The 14935-nt window shown below is 41.5% G+C and overlaps 2 protein-coding genes across 5 annotated transcripts in view; one reads left to right on the plus strand and one right to left on the minus strand.

The window, feature by feature from the left end:
* NEK9 (NIMA related kinase 9) overlaps positions 1-5594 on the plus strand; it is a 45677-nt gene extending 40083 nt beyond the window's left edge. For all 3 annotated transcript variants that reach the window (XM_037832269.1, XM_037832268.1, XM_037832270.1), the window contains 2 exons: positions 86-295; positions 2899-5594. In XM_037832269.1, the coding sequence (XP_037688197.1) occupies positions 86-295; positions 2899-3021 (333 nt within the window). In that variant the 3' untranslated portion in view covers positions 3022-5594. The remainder of the gene's footprint in view (positions 1-85; positions 296-2898) is intronic.
* Positions 5595-8392: 2798 nt separating this feature from the next.
* ZC2HC1C (zinc finger C2HC-type containing 1C) lies at positions 8393-14876 on the minus strand. Of its 2 annotated transcripts, XM_037832272.1 has the most exons (4): positions 14734-14876; positions 12564-13898; positions 10505-10532; positions 8814-8947 (listed from the first exon to the last, which is right to left on the minus strand). In XM_037832272.1, exons 2-3 carry the CDS (start codon positions 13878-13880, stop codon positions 10530-10532), a joined length of 1320 nt encoding a protein of 439 aa, XP_037688200.1. In that variant the 5' UTR covers positions 13881-13898; positions 14734-14876; the 3' UTR covers positions 8814-8947; positions 10505-10529. The 2 variants fall into 2 exon arrangements, with proteins under 2 accessions (XP_037688199.1, XP_037688200.1); XM_037832271.1 differs by lacking the exon at positions 10505-10532 and having other exon boundaries at positions 8393-8947.
* Between the last annotated feature and the right edge of the window lie 59 nt (positions 14877-14935).

A 14935-nucleotide genomic window follows, 5' to 3' on the forward strand; every position in this document is an offset into this window, starting at 1 on the left:
AAATGTGATTGTACTTAGAAGAAGCTTTGATAGGGGGTGTGGCACCTGGGCAGGATATGCTGCCATCTCTGTCTTGTTTCTGCAGCCACCTCGGCTGAATCCTGCAGGAACATGTGCTGGGAAAGGAACGTCGTTGACTCCTACCTGTGCATGCAGCACTCTGCAGGTGGAAGTGGAGAGATTGCAGGGTCTGGTATTAAAGTGTCTGGCTGAACAACAGAAGCTACAGCAAGAAAACCTCCAGATTTTTACCCAACTACGGAAGGTGAACAAGAAATTGGAAGGAGGGCAGCAGGTGAGAACATTAAAAGAACAACTCTAAGTTTGTTTTGAAGAATCACAGAACAAAACACCAAGGAGTTAAAGGGCTTATATCTTTGCAAGTACTTACTTTTTAATGGTGTAGCATTTGTAACTAATCCCAGAAGCCTTGGGCCTTTTTCAGGCACCTATATTGAATTACTTTCATCACCTAACTTGCATGATTTTTTTTTTAATTCAATTTTTTGAGATAAAGTCACATAGTATACAGTCATCCAAAGTGTATAATCAGTTGTTCACAGTGCCATCATATAGTTGTGCATTCATCACCCCAGTCTATCTTTTGAACATTTTCCTTGTACCAGAAAAAGTGAAAATAAGAATTAAAAAATAAAAGTAAAAAAGAACACCCAAATATCGCCCCCACCCTATTTTTCATTTAGTTTTTTGTCCCCATTTTTCTACTCCATCCATACACTGGATAAAGGGCGTGTGAGCCACAAGGCTTTCACATACACCATCACCCCTTGTAAGCTACATTGTATACAATCGTCTTCAAGAGTCAGGGCTACTGGGTTGCAGTTTGATAGTATCAGGTATTTACTTCTAGCTATCCCAATACATTAAAACCTAAAAAGGGCTATCCATATAGTGCGTAAGAATGTCCACCAGAGTGACCTCTTGGCTCCATTTGGAATCTCTCAGCCAGTGAAACTTTATTTCATTTCACATCTCCCTTTTGTTCAAGAAGATGTTCTCAATCCCACGATGTCAGGTCCAATTCATCCCCGGGAGTCATATCCTGCATTGCCAGGGAGGCTGATTTGCATGATTTTTGTTACTGTTTTTTCTTCCATTCATGAAAAATCTTTACCATTACAGAACAGTGAACACCCATAAATTCACCAACTAGATGCAACATGTTGCTTTATTGGCTTCAAATATATATATATATGTATATATCCATATATATATATATATATGTATGTTTTTATATGGTTGACACGTCATTGGTGGTAAAGTTGCCACAAATTCTGCATTAGCAAATACTGAACCATTGTTCCTAGGGGAAATACAAGGTTAGGTTCCTACAAACTTCTGGTCACAAAATTTCATCAGCCAATCAAAACATAAAACCTTGTTGTATGTGTGTTTCTGCTGCTTATTTAATATATATTGTTGATTCAGTAACATTGAACTAATGGCCAACAGCACTATAATTCATGCCTGAAATGAAACTTAATCTCTAACACACCTATTAGCTGCATAAGGCGTAGCCCAACCTTCTTGCACTTAGAACACTAGACAGCACTTCAGCATTAAGCTTGGGGATCACTTTAAACAATGAAATCACCAAGAAAAAGCACAAAAATGTGAAAAACATGGCACTAAATATACCAGAAAAAAGACACTTAGTTATAGTATGAGAGTAGAAACAAAAAGGCAGAGTATCGCCTTGTTTGACCTCAGCTGGGAACATGCACATCGAGCAACTCATATGCTGCTCTGAACATGTCTGTGAATGACCATGAAAGTACCATGAGTAGGTAAATTTGCAAATACGGAACCTGCAGATAATGAGGATCAACTGTATATATGTGTGTGTATAAATATTTTATTTATTTATTTAGCTGAACCATTTTAAAGTAAATTATAAAAATCATGATACAGCACCCCTAAATACTTCATTATGTATCTCCTAAAATAAAGCTATCCTCCTGGATAACTACAATACTATTATCACACCTAACAAAATTAACAGTAATACTTTTAATTCTCATCCAGTGCCCAGTTAACATTCAGATTTTCCCACAAAGATGTCCCTTATAATTCTTTTTTTCAGGCCAGAGTCCAATCAAGGATCCCACATTTTCGTTATATCTCTTAAAGTCTCTTTTAATCTAGAACAATTGCCTCCACCACCACCACTCTTCTTAGTGTTTTAATGATACCAACATGTTGAAGAAACCAGGCCAATTTAATAGGCTGGATTTGTCCTGTTTTCTTGGAATGCTGTTTAAGTTGTTCTTCTGTCACCCAATCTTTTCAGTCACACTTAAGTTGGACTTAAAGGTTTGATTATTTTCAGGTTAAACATTTTGGTACAAATACTTCACAGGTGATGCCGCTTGCATTGTTTTTAAAGAGGCATAGAATTGTTCTATATACTGTGAAGTAGGAGTAAGGGAATAGGGTTCAACTCTTGGCTTTTCAGCTTACCAACTATATGCGTTTGGACAAATTACTTTGTTTCTCTGAGCTTTGGTTTCTCGCCTAGAAGAAAATAATAATATCCGCCTCATATGGTTGTTTTGAGAAATAAATGAAATAATGCCTGCGAAAGTACTTTGGAAGGCAGTATACACACTTGAGGTAAGCATGGGGTGATTGGCAGCTGTAGTAGGCAGGAGGATTGTTTTACCTAGGATTACCCCAGTTTTAAAACAGAGTTCTGTATCCTGGCAAATCCTGCAATCCTGTGCAAATCAGGACTGTTGGTTACCCTACCTGCAGAAGAAGTGTGGACTTTATCTAAAGTAGTGCTATGAGCATCTCACAAGACTGTGGGTGAACTGGCAAGACTGCTATGACTAAGTAGTACTGTTATCAATGTGGAACTGTGTTTTATCTGGACAGGCGGGGATGCATTCCAGAGGAACTCAGACAGCAAAGGAAGAGATGGAAATGGATCCAAAGCCTGACTTAGATTCGGATTCCTGGTGCCTCCTGGGAACAGACTCCTGTCGACCCAGCCTCTAGTCTCCTGAGCCTGTATAGCCCCAGGAAACTGGGAACCAAAGAACTTCACGGCACACTTACTGAATGCAAAGAGCAGCTTTCCTGGCTTTGTTCACTTGCAGACAAGGAGCACAAGGCAGAGGCTCTGAAGCACTTTCCCTGTACATTTGGAGAGTGGCATTGCCTTTTAGATAGGCTCTAGGAGTGCTTTTCTTGTTTTGGAGAATGGAAGGGCCCATGGCCCTGGCTTTGTCCTCAGTGACTGCCATAGCAACAGCAGCTCTGTACCTCATCTGTTCATCCCACCTTTGAAGAGGAGACACAATGCTCATCTTAATTGCGCTGGTAGCAGCTTATATCCCATTTATCATTTTCACCATTAATTGGAAGCTGCCTTGGAGACTTGCATTGCACCTCTGGGTGGGAGAGGGAAAAGTATAAAGCTGGAATGTGCTGGAACCAGGTGTAGCCTGCCCAAGGTCATCTGGAGAGTGGTGAAGTATTCTGAGTCCTCTAAGGAGCCCTGAGTCCAGAAAATAGTCTGGTGGAGTCGACCTAGGGCTTGTTTTCAGAAAGTTCAATTACTTCATGCAGCTAAATGCTTTAGGAGGAGAAGCAGGCTTAGATTGATTTTCCTCTGAGGGTTGATGGAAGTTTCTTCGTTGAGTAGAGAAAGAAAGGCAGATCCTTCCTTATCGCACAGCTGGAGTTTCAATGTTTCAGGCTGTGGCCGATGCAGGTGGGATTTCCTAGTTTTGAAAGATACCTCTAAGAGATGTGGTGTCTGTTAGAGAATTGAGTCAGTGGGGCGGTAGGACTGGCCTTAAGAGAAAATCATGAGGGAGAGAAGCGTCTCTCTTTAGCTCCATCTGATATCTTAGGGCCAAAGAGGCTCAGTCTTCTGCCCACAAGAAGGCTTCTTGTGCCTCTGCCTTCATGGCTTTTAGGGTTCCAGTGACATCAGCAGCCTCAACCACTCCCTTTATGTATGTCTAGTCAGTATTTTCCCACTTTTTGGTGTTTTATGAAGCCATATCATCATAAACAATGAATCTCTATTTTTCCTACTTGAGTGGCCCAAAGCCAGCACCAAACCCTGAGAGTCCCTGAAACCTGACAAGATAGGTAGAACCTGCCAAGTGAAGAGGATTTGGCCAAGAGCTCACTTTTAATCCCACACTGTTTCCTTTTAGACAGGTGTTAGCTAGCTTTCCCAAGGAAAGAAATAGTGTCCTAAAAGAACAAAACTTCATAGAAAAAGTTCTTGTCAAGGGTTCATGATTTCACTTAAGGATGTGAGCTTTCTGTTTCCACCTAGCTTTATGAAAGTTTCCTTTAATATTTTGGTTCATGGGCTGCTTTCATGAGCCCCACATCCTGCCTCCCTATAAACAAATTCATTTTTGTTTCATTTTCCCCAAACCCCAAAAACGAATGTTGCATATCTGTTTAGGATTGTGGGAGGACATGTGCAATGGGAATTTTGCCATTTCCATAAAACTGGTGGTATAAAGGCTGATGTTTGGGGAAAACCCCATGGCTGGGGATGGGCAACTCTGTTCAATGGGATCTTCTTTGGTATGATGTTCCCATTGTTTTCTCAATTCTGGGAAGCCTAGTACAATAGTACTAATGTAATCACTGAAGCCTTTTCTTGAAATAAGGGAAGGGGCCAACCCTGGATTAAGGTTACAAGTTCTGGGGACTTGGGGATTTGCTATAAACCCTAACAGTGGGTTTTGGTTCATCATATAAATGCAATTTTAATTTTTTTAAGGACTGACTGGCCTTTCATGTTCCTGTATCCCTCATGCTCACCATCTCAGCAGGCCTGAGAGGCAGGGTCAGTTGAGGTGTTAATCCTGAGAGTGGCTTCTGCCGTGGAACTGAGGGGCATGGGCACGTTGCTGGGACTGTGGGATGAAAGTGAGCACTGAAGGGGGGAGAGTCTTGCTCTTGTTGGGAGAGGTGGGGGGTGTTCCTTAGCAGTAGAGCACTGTGATTGTTTTCTCTGGCATTTTCCCTGGGGAAATATAGATTTGCTGTTAATCTGGCTGAGAATTTAAGTTCTGTGCCTTAGAGACCATTTGTATTTTCCCAAATTGTGCCTGGGACAGCCGTATGATTTTTCCCACCAAGCAGTTGTGCAAACAGAAACCAGTTCAAAGGTGGCAGCAGATAAAAAAGTGAGGTGGCATAGAGTGCCTTTGAATGGTTTTCCTTGTTAATTCTCTTTTAAATTTTGTCCTTTATTTCTTCTTTATGCAGTGCTAGGTGTTTTAAGTTTTCCAGTAGTATTGCTTTTGAGTTATATATTATAACCTGAGTTACTTCTTTGCTCTGACATGGTTGCTGAAGAATTAGCTTATTGTTAGCCAGATGTTTGAAAGGCTGAGGGTGGAGTGGTTTGGCATTTCTGATTTAAATAAACATTTAAACTCTCAATCAGTGCTATGCCTCAGTAAACCTGCACATGGACCTTAGTCACTGGGGATAAACCCCCAGATCCTCGACCTTTGTGAACCTTTGATTCAGTGACTCTTTATATAAATAAATAAATGTTCACATAACAGAAACAATGCAAGGAACAGTAATAATCTTTGCTTCTTTCCAATTTCTTATTCTTGCCAGTGGAATCATTTCTGCTGCCACAATTCCCCCACCCCACCCCAAACCTTCTAAAATATAGTGCTGAAAAAAATGAGGGAGAAAAAAATGAACCATTAAATGAGAAAGGATTACTATTTCTTGCACTTACCACCTCAATCGCAGTGGGCTTTTCCAAGTAGTAATGCCAGTTTAGGGTTATAAAGCCGTTTTCCCTCAAAGAGATAAAACTGGTCTCTGTGGCACAGCAGAGCCCAGTTAAAACTTCTCTTTGCTGAGCATTTCACTAAAGTTTAAAGCAAAGGCTGTCTTAAACTCATTTCATTTAGTTTGCCATATATTTGGAAACATAATAGAAAGAATGGCTCAGAAGTTAGGATTATTTTAGATAAATTCATTTAAATGAGTATCCCTGGGCCTCCAAAGAGAAATTATTCATGATAGTGTCAGGACAGAGTGAGCTGTTGTCAGGACTATAAAATGTTCTCTCCTGCCTCAAAGCCAAAAGTCCTTTATTGCTTCCATGATTAACTATGGAAAAAACGTGCCTATCCTTCAACCTCACAGAATCATGAATATTAGGGAGAAAAACACTATGTCACATCTTTGCTACCGCCTGTTTATTTGTGAGGAGTGATAAATTGATGAGTGAAAGCAAGTGTTGGCTAAAAGGTGCTGGTTTAATTACAAACCTCCATTGCTGTTAAGAAATATTACCTCACATCTGCACACACTTTTACATGAAGTCAGTTTCACCATGATGTTTTTTCCCCATTGCTTAATCTTTTGAACTTTAAAACTTATGTTTACTTGCACTAAAGGTTCTTAGATAAAGGAGTATAAATCATGGACATTAACAAACAGCATTTATTCCCGTTTATCCAACTGTCATTCTCTGTGCTACCCAGAAAGAGACTTAGATAGAAAATGGGTTCTTGCCCTTTCCCAAAGACTTGTCCAGCTAAACTCTAGGACATGTAGATAGTTTTAATATAATCAAGGTTTAAATACACAGAGATCAAAGGGAACGCTAAGGCATTGCCTGTTGTTTTATTTCTCTAGTAACATAAAAACGGGTTACTTCTTGTGTCTAAAAAAAGCACCTAGCCCCCACCCCCCACCCCCACAAAATTTGTTCTTCCCAGAAGACCCTGATCTATATGACCTTAATGACATCTTTCAGGGATCCCAAACCCTAGCAGATAAGGTAATACGTGAAGTAGCCCAGACCGGGCTGTGAAGAACTGGAGTGTTCAGTCCTATCAGAAAGAGCAGCTGATTCTGAAGCCCTACCAGTTGGTGCTCTGCAGGCACACTGGTCCAATGTTTCCAGAGCTTCCAGTTTTTCAAGAGATGCTCCACATCCCAACTTTTAAATGCCAGATCATATTTTTAATGCTGTGCCAGCCAAATACACATATGTAGAGCAAAGCAGTGCACAGGCTTTTCCTTTGTGACCTTGGCCACAGCTCATTCTTACCATCTAATGTTTTTACCATTAAGTATGAATCTTAAAAGTGTAACTCATCAAACTTACCTGGGGAATGTACATATTGGATTAAATATCCAATGTGTCTATGTAGAGCCACCAGAGGTTTCTTGAAGACCAAAAGCTCCATTACTCCATTATGTAGTACCTCTTTTCCTTTGGAACAACTAAAAAAAGCTTGAGGCAATTGAATATGTGCTATTTAAAAAAAATTATATAAAATTATATATATATTTAATTTTTTATATATATAATATAATTTTATATATATAATTTTTTTTCCCCAGCCTGGTGTCCCACTGCTTCACTGCTAAAGCCTTAAACACACATTTCAAATTGGTCTAATCTGTTAGCCCAGCTACTCAGCAGAAACTAGAGGAACTGGAACAAGAGTGACCTGCCATTCGTTGTTTAGTAAAATAGGGCCTTTGTTGTCTGCGTGCTCCCCTCTGCCCAGCTGAAGGTGGGTGGTTTTCTCCAGTATTTCAAACTAACAATTTGATTAATGCTCTCAGGACAGTAATCCTACCAGGATATCAGGTCTGTTGTACTAGCTTCACTCCTATCTGAAAAGACAATTTATCAGTTCTCCCATTCAACATATCTAGAACTCAGTCATCTTTTAATTTGATTTTAAATCCCCCAAACCCATTTCATTTGAGGGCTTGATTATAAAAGTTGCTTGCACTAGGTGCTATTCTATCCACAGAAAATTAAAAAGATCTGGTTTCTTTCCTTTCAGTTTACTCTCTCAAACAGAAGTTTACTGTGGTATAGTCGGCAGGGACGTGACACTGTAATGTCTCAGCTTGTTTTGATGGTAGATTTTGCTGCTTCATTAAAAAAAAAAAGCCATTCAGCCAACCTGATTTGAAAGCAGAATGTTAGCTATAGCTGAAACAGATTTCTTTTTGATGTATGAAACACATTAGGAAAGAACAACTACAGAGAAGTACAGTGTGCTTTCCCACCATCCTTCCCTGTAAGTACATGAAGCTGATGTTTCTTTTATTAAGCAGCACACCATAGGGAAGATTTATGATATACTGGTACCCTAATCTTAAATACTTTTATTGGCTTCTGGCCAGAACCATGCATCAGGGAAGCCAAGGACAGACTTCCATTCATAGTGCTTTACAGCAAAATCTTACCATCTATAAGAGATGCCAGCTGAGCAACCCTGATCCTCTGACACCAACTCATCCTAATAAGCCAACTTGCAAGAACAAGAAGAGTTCATGGGAACCACAGACATACAAGCAGAGACAGTGGCAAGAAAACAACCAGATGCACACGTTTACTAGTACAAACCACAAGTCAGGCTTGTGAGGAGAGAGTTTTAATGTAGTCTATTCACTACATGTCTTCACTCATCAGTTCTTAGGGAAATAACATAAGGCATACCAGCCTGAGGGTGTAATTTAGTGGGAAGCTGGGGCTTCCTTATACCTCCTGCTGCTTAACAATGGGTCTCTTCTCACTGATTTCAGCTCTGCAGAAATTTCTGCTTTGCATCAAATTACTCCCGTTTACTGCTGAAGAGAAGCAGAGCCTTCTGAACTATCCAAGGTTTCCACTGCTGTCTGCTCAACTGTAATTCCTCCTTGGAGGTGGAGGACGGTTCTTGATGGTCTTACATTTGGGAATGTGTCGTTCAGCCACTTTGGGAGCAAAGTGGCGGCTACAGTGAGGACACTGAATATAGTCCGGATTTTCTGCAGGCAGGATTGGGGGCAAGTCTGAGGGGTTTCCACCTTTGGCAATTACCTGCTGGACCTCTCGTGCCTGACGGAGGGTACGGATAAAAGATTCATGCTTCTGTCGCCAGTCGCTCTTCTGAGGAGGTTCAGCCTATAACATAGAAGGAAAACTGTTCTTTCAACTTGACATTTATCTCATCTCCTTTTTGAGTCCCCATTAGAATGACAGTAGGGAAAAAATTTTTTAAAGGCTATTAACCCACAGGTCAAAGAGAACAGTAATAACTGACTCACCAGTGGAGGCACTTAAACTAAAGACCTACCACTGAGAGGCAAGCCATTTTGCCCAGGAGAACCCCTGAAAGGTTTTGTGCTTGGAAGTACCAAGTAGTGGAAAAGGGGAGGAACTAAAAGGCTGAAAACAAGTTTGACTCCAGAGCTCCTCTCCCACCGTGCACATCCAAGTGACTAACATCCCCTGCACCCTCACAAAAGAGGTGTGTGTTTGTTCTCTGTAGAAAGTAGACCTGATAGAGTTCAGACTCAGGAAATCCAGGCACACTGGAGAACAGGGTTAATCTTGGGGTTGGACTGGGGATTAAATAAAAGCCTACATACCAAAATGAACTGTCAGCCTCCTTCCTTCCAAAGTACCAAGCAGAGTACTGAGCCCTCTTAGAAGACTGAAGGGTTCTTTTCTGGATACACTGAGCAGTCCAGAGAAAAAGCCTTCAGAAACTGACTAGGGGACCCAAATTAAAGGCCCACTATTTGCTAACCCTAACATGAAAGCCCTAGTCAACAATCCCCACCTAAGCTTAATATGACTAAACAGCCAAGAATCACTAGATACTTGAAGAAAGCTCCAAAAAGAAAGAGACCAAAAGAAGTTTAAAAAAATAATAATAATAAGCAAAAAACTCAGAAAGCAGCAACAAGAAGAAAAAAGCTTTTTTTAACCAAAAAATATCAACAAAGGAGTATTAGAGATTGTGTAAAAAAATTAAAATTAAAATTAAAAATTAAAAAACCTGAAAAAGCAACAGAATTATTATAAATATAAAAACTGATAACTAAAAATAAAATTTTGTTTGAGCATTTACAAAAATATTAAAAAGTGTCTGACATCAGATCATTTACAGGAAAAACCAGAGTAGATATGCAGAAAACTAAGCAAATGAAAACAAGAGTCAATTATTAACTCCAGGTACATGTGGGCAGGCGCAGAATTTGTTCACTCATCAGTGACCAAAATTTACTTGGTCATTAAAGTGTAAAAGCTGACTACTGATTTAACCCAAAATTGTGATTCAGCTACACAGTGGAGGGATCAGGGCAGGAGAAAAGTAGGGGAGAGAGGATTTGAAAGAGATCTTAACCCACAGCTTCCATAAGAGGAAGTCAACAGATAATGTGCCAACTTGATATAGCATGAAAATAAGCCTATTATTTAGAAATATGGATTTAGATACCTGAAGAATCATCTAACAAAGCTGAAAGCTGATTTAGGGGCCCAAGAGGGAGGAGGCAGAATAATGCTCATTTGCATTTTAGGTCCATTAGTACTATGTGATTTTTTAAAAACTGCATGCATACACTATTTAGATTAAAATAAAATTAATTTTAAAGAGAAGGGAAAAAACGAGGGAAATAGCTTCTTGGTGATCTGACATCATTAATGGTGAATAATAGGAAGAGAGGCTATTACCTGGAGGATCAACCAGGAGAGTCTCTTACTGAAACAGACAAGAGAATCAGAGTGTTAAAAGACTGGCATCCAGGAACCTTTAAAATAAATGAATTAGGGAAAACTTCCTGAAATGTATGCTACCTATTCTTCTTCATTCTACTGAAATTTTATTCAGTTCACATTTCTTAAGCACAAGGCATTATTCAAAATACAAAGATGAGTAAAATGTGGTCCCTACCCTCAAATGCTTGTAGTACAGAAGAGACACGAGGCATGAGTCTGCTAAAGATGAAAGGAGACCAGGCAGAGCACCTATGCTTATGAGTACACTAGAGGAATGACAGGGAGACACAATCTATTCAGCTTCCAGAGGCACAAAGCTTTGGGATAAGATTTGGGACATTCCAAGGCAGGGGGTGGGGGGTGCATCTCAAACCAAGTCATTTCTGCCGTGGTGTCCTCAATGCAACACATTCCCCCAAACTAGTTTCCACAAAGCTGGGAGTGTCTGATCTCAGAAACCTAATTCATTTGCTTCGCTACTACTATATTTAGAAATTTAGGAAATATAAGATTCTTTTAGGTCTGTCCAAAAATAAATCTCTATAGTGGGACAGAGAATCCCTAGTGGATTATTGGGTTGACCAGAAAGAAAACAGGAAAGAACAGGAACTGGTGGACATAATATTATCTGCAAGAGCTAAGTTGACTTCTTGCTGGAAACTAGATTTCAGGGAGATTCTCTGAACACAGAAGGGACTTCCTTGTGGTGATCTCTCAGACTGTACTTAAAGAAACAATTCCAACTGCAAAGTATTTCTCCTAACAGTCATCACATACAGGTGAGTTTTTCAAAGGTTCCAGCAAATATGCACATAAACTGGAGAATCCTAACACACAAGAGGTTCTAGTGCAGCAGACATAGGGCTGGAAAGAAATGAAAACAGAACAATGCTCTCATCGTTTGCTAGAATATATTAGAGCTAGATGGAAACGTCGAAATCATATGATCCAGGCTTTCCCAAACTCTGATCATTTGCATACCATCTTCACCTCCCCCCACCCCTTATTATTTATTACTTCATATTCTTCTTTAAATTCATGATCCCTGGAAATCAAGGGCCTACTATGTTATGTTTTTCTAATACACACTAAAACTATGAAAATTAAAAATGTTTGTCACAGTTGATTGTACACCATGGATGACTGTATGGTATGTGACTATATCTCAATAAAACTGAATTTAAAAAAAAATGTTTGTCAGTGTACCACTCTTTGGGAAGTGCTCATTTTACAAACCAAGTTGCATACCTTGAGATCGGGGAGGCAGACTTAATTACAATATAATCTCCAGATCTGACTGTCCAAACGTGACTATTAAGTTCTCCTAAACGTATCTTGCAGTCCTTGCTTTTTGCAAGCTAGCTTTGTAGCTAGCAATGAAAGAACCAAATGGAAAACAAGTCCTTTAGCATCAAGGTATTTACACTCCAAATGGGGAGAAAAAGAATTTCAAACCTAGTTGTGTTTCATGTATTTACTAAGACTGAGCTAATCTTGAAAGAGTAGACAGGGTTGTAGAAGTGGTTAACAGATGCTAGTCTGTTAGGAAGGCTGCAAAGTGTAATGCAGAGAGTGAGGAGTTCTCTCAGGATGGTGAAATGTTGTATAATATTTTTTCTTTATTTTTTTTTTGTGTATGTCTTTTAAATTTTCCATGGTTAATATTTATTACTTTTATAATTAGAAAGACATACTTTTTCAAAGCCTAAACTTGGAGTCATACTTTTTTTTATCCTAAACTTGAAGTTATATGCTGACATTGCCATTTAAAGCTGTTTGTGGTCTTAAGCAAGTTACTTAACCTCTCTGAGGTTCATAAATTGATAAAATGAGAGACAACGAGATCCTCACAAGGCTAAAATCTCCCAACACCGTGACTGGTACATGGTAGTGATCAATAAATGTTCCTTCTTCCTACATAACACATGAATTTTTTTCTAAAAAAAATGGTGAGGGTATAACAGACCCTTACAATGAGCACCACACAAAGTCAAAGCCATAAGGCTCCTGTTACCTTAACTGAGGTTGGTCCCTTCCAGTTCAGGTACTGCTCTAATTCTGTGCCCTTCGCCCGGGCCCTGGAGGAGTCAAACACTTTCCTCTTGGAACCCTGCATCCTGCTACAGACATTGGAGTGTTTCTCCAGCCTGACCAAGAGAAACTTGCGTCCACAGTGACTGCACTCCCCAAGTTCTTGCTCTTCAGTGAAACAGCTGGAGCCTGAGGAGTCTCGTGCCCTGGAGAGGCTGGAATTGCTGGTAGACCCCCGCGAAGCACTGCCTGGCACTTCTGGAGACTGAGAAAACTTCTCCAGGGATGGCCCTGAGTCTTGGTCTTGGATTTTCTTATTGCTTGCCACCAGTCTTTCCCTTTTGAGCCTCTGTATTCTGTAATCAGAGAACTGAAATGGACTACAATTTTCTTGAAACTGTCCCCGAGTTTTGTCCTCTCTCTTGTCTCTGCTGAACAACTCCTCAGACCCAAATTCTGGTGAGAAGATAGATGTATATGTGGTGTTGCTGCTATTGCCTTCAGCTTTCCTCCTGGAGAGTGTCATTCTCTGCAGCTCTCGTTTTCCGTTTTCCTTGGCCTGTTCCTTTTCTTTCTGAATTCTCCTGAGTTCCTCCTCTGTCTTTTTCAGTTTTTCCCTTAAGAGGATCTCCTTTCTTCGGATTTCCTCCTCTAGGCTCTCCCCTGCAGCTTCAAGTCTTTGGATCTGCATCCACTTAGTCCTGTCAGGATTTGCCATGGCCCTTTCTCCCTGCATGGCAGCAAAAACAGTCTCAACCACAGATGAATTTGCCTGATTCCTCAAACCAAAGCTGCTGTATGAAAACTCTCTTGGCTCAGGAGAGACATTCTGGTTCACGTCAGAGCTGGCCTCACCAGTACTGTGAGATTTCCGGTGGAACACAGGTTTCAGTGGGTATGCCCGGTCTACCCCAACTCGCTTCTTTGTACAGGGGATGACATCCTGGTTATTTGCCTTGGGATAGCAGGATTGAGGGCCGGAAGAGTAAAACACACCCCTTCCTTGGCCCTGGGAATCACTTCCTGAAACTTGCTGGTTGATTCCAGCACAGTGGGGATAGGTATAGGCTTTTGTGAAGGTGTTCCATTGGGAGTGAGCGTAGAGATTATCCAGCATCAGCTCTTTGTTGTTCAAAAGCTTCTGGTGGAAACTGTTCTTCAGGTGCCCCATGGAGGACCTCTGGGAAGAGTTACATTGTCCATAATCTTGTTTGGCTGAGTGCAGCCCTGGAGTTTCTGTTTTATTATATGGGAGCATAACACCCACAGGCAGATGTGGCACCAACTGGACACCATCCATTCAGGCCTGGACAGAAGCCTAGGGAAAAGTTAAACCAGATATATGTGAGGAGTTTGTCTGAGATTCACACAGGCTGCTGAAGTAGACTGTCTCTACATTTGCCTTACCCACATTTTCCCTTAAACTTTTCTGGGGATAATGATACTGGGTCAGGCAGAACTTTGATTCAGTAAACATTCGGTGAATGCTTATTAACACTGTATTAAGCCCTGAGGATAAAAAAAACCAACATGATGCAGTTCCTGCCACTAGCTTTCCTTTCTGCTGACATTGGCTATATACAGTGACTGCCATACAGTGTACTCCAAAGAGCACTGGACTGAAAGTCAGGTTTTAGGCCTGTGACACAGGAAAAGCAACTTCCCTTTGCTGACACCCCCATCCTCCCCCCACCCCCAGTTTCTTCGCCTGTAAACGGAGGCGTTCACTCAGAGTTACAAGACTATAACCTAGGACTCCGAATCCAGCCCCACCATTTTACAGGTGAGAAAATCGCGGTCCAGAGTTAAGAGACTTCCACAAACAGCTGTCCGGGATTTCCTCCTTGATTCCAAAGAGCAAAAGAGGCCGCACAGGACCTGGAGCAGGGGTCTGGCTGCTAACCGCTCATCCAAGGAGTCCCCGCGTCGCGGATGGCGGTAGGTGTGTAACCTAAGAAGCAGGAGTCACCTGACGCAGCCACTGCCGGGTTTAGATCCGCAACGCTAAAGTTACATTGTCCTAAAGGGTCAACCGCGGCGCCCCAACTGGGGACTCCGCCTTCAGGGCCTCCACCTCGCTCCCCTGTCCCTCGCGGTCAGGACCTCGGGAGGTTGAGACGCTGACCCCAAGTCTCCCCCGCCCCTCCGCGTACCTGAGGCTTTCAGGGATTGCTCCTGCTCAGGGGAAACCCCAGGACCTAGTTTTCCCGACCAGACCCCCACCAACAGAAGGCGCCGCGCAGGGGCTCGCCGCCGGCCTCTGTTATTCCCGTTGCCTGGAGACGCGAGAGCTCTGCGCTCCGAGCCCCGCCTCTCGCCGCGAACTCCGCCTGGGAAACGCGCGCAGGCGCAGTC

Source organism: Choloepus didactylus, chromosome 4 (genome assembly GCF_015220235.1).
Source record: "Choloepus didactylus isolate mChoDid1 chromosome 4, mChoDid1.pri, whole genome shotgun sequence".
Lineage (NCBI taxonomy): Eukaryota > Metazoa > Chordata > Mammalia > Pilosa > Megalonychidae > Choloepus > Choloepus didactylus.

Excerpts from the sequence above, each read along its gene's own strand:
- ZC2HC1C (XM_037832271.1), bottom strand. The coding sequence starts at position 13,880 with ATGGATGGTGTCCAGTTGGTGCCACATCTGCCTGTGGGTGTTATGCTC. Across the intron at positions 8,948-12,563 it reads AGGGACCAACCTCAGTTAAG|GCTGAACCTCCTCAGAAGAG; the intron begins GTAACAGGAGCC and ends TCTATGTTATAG.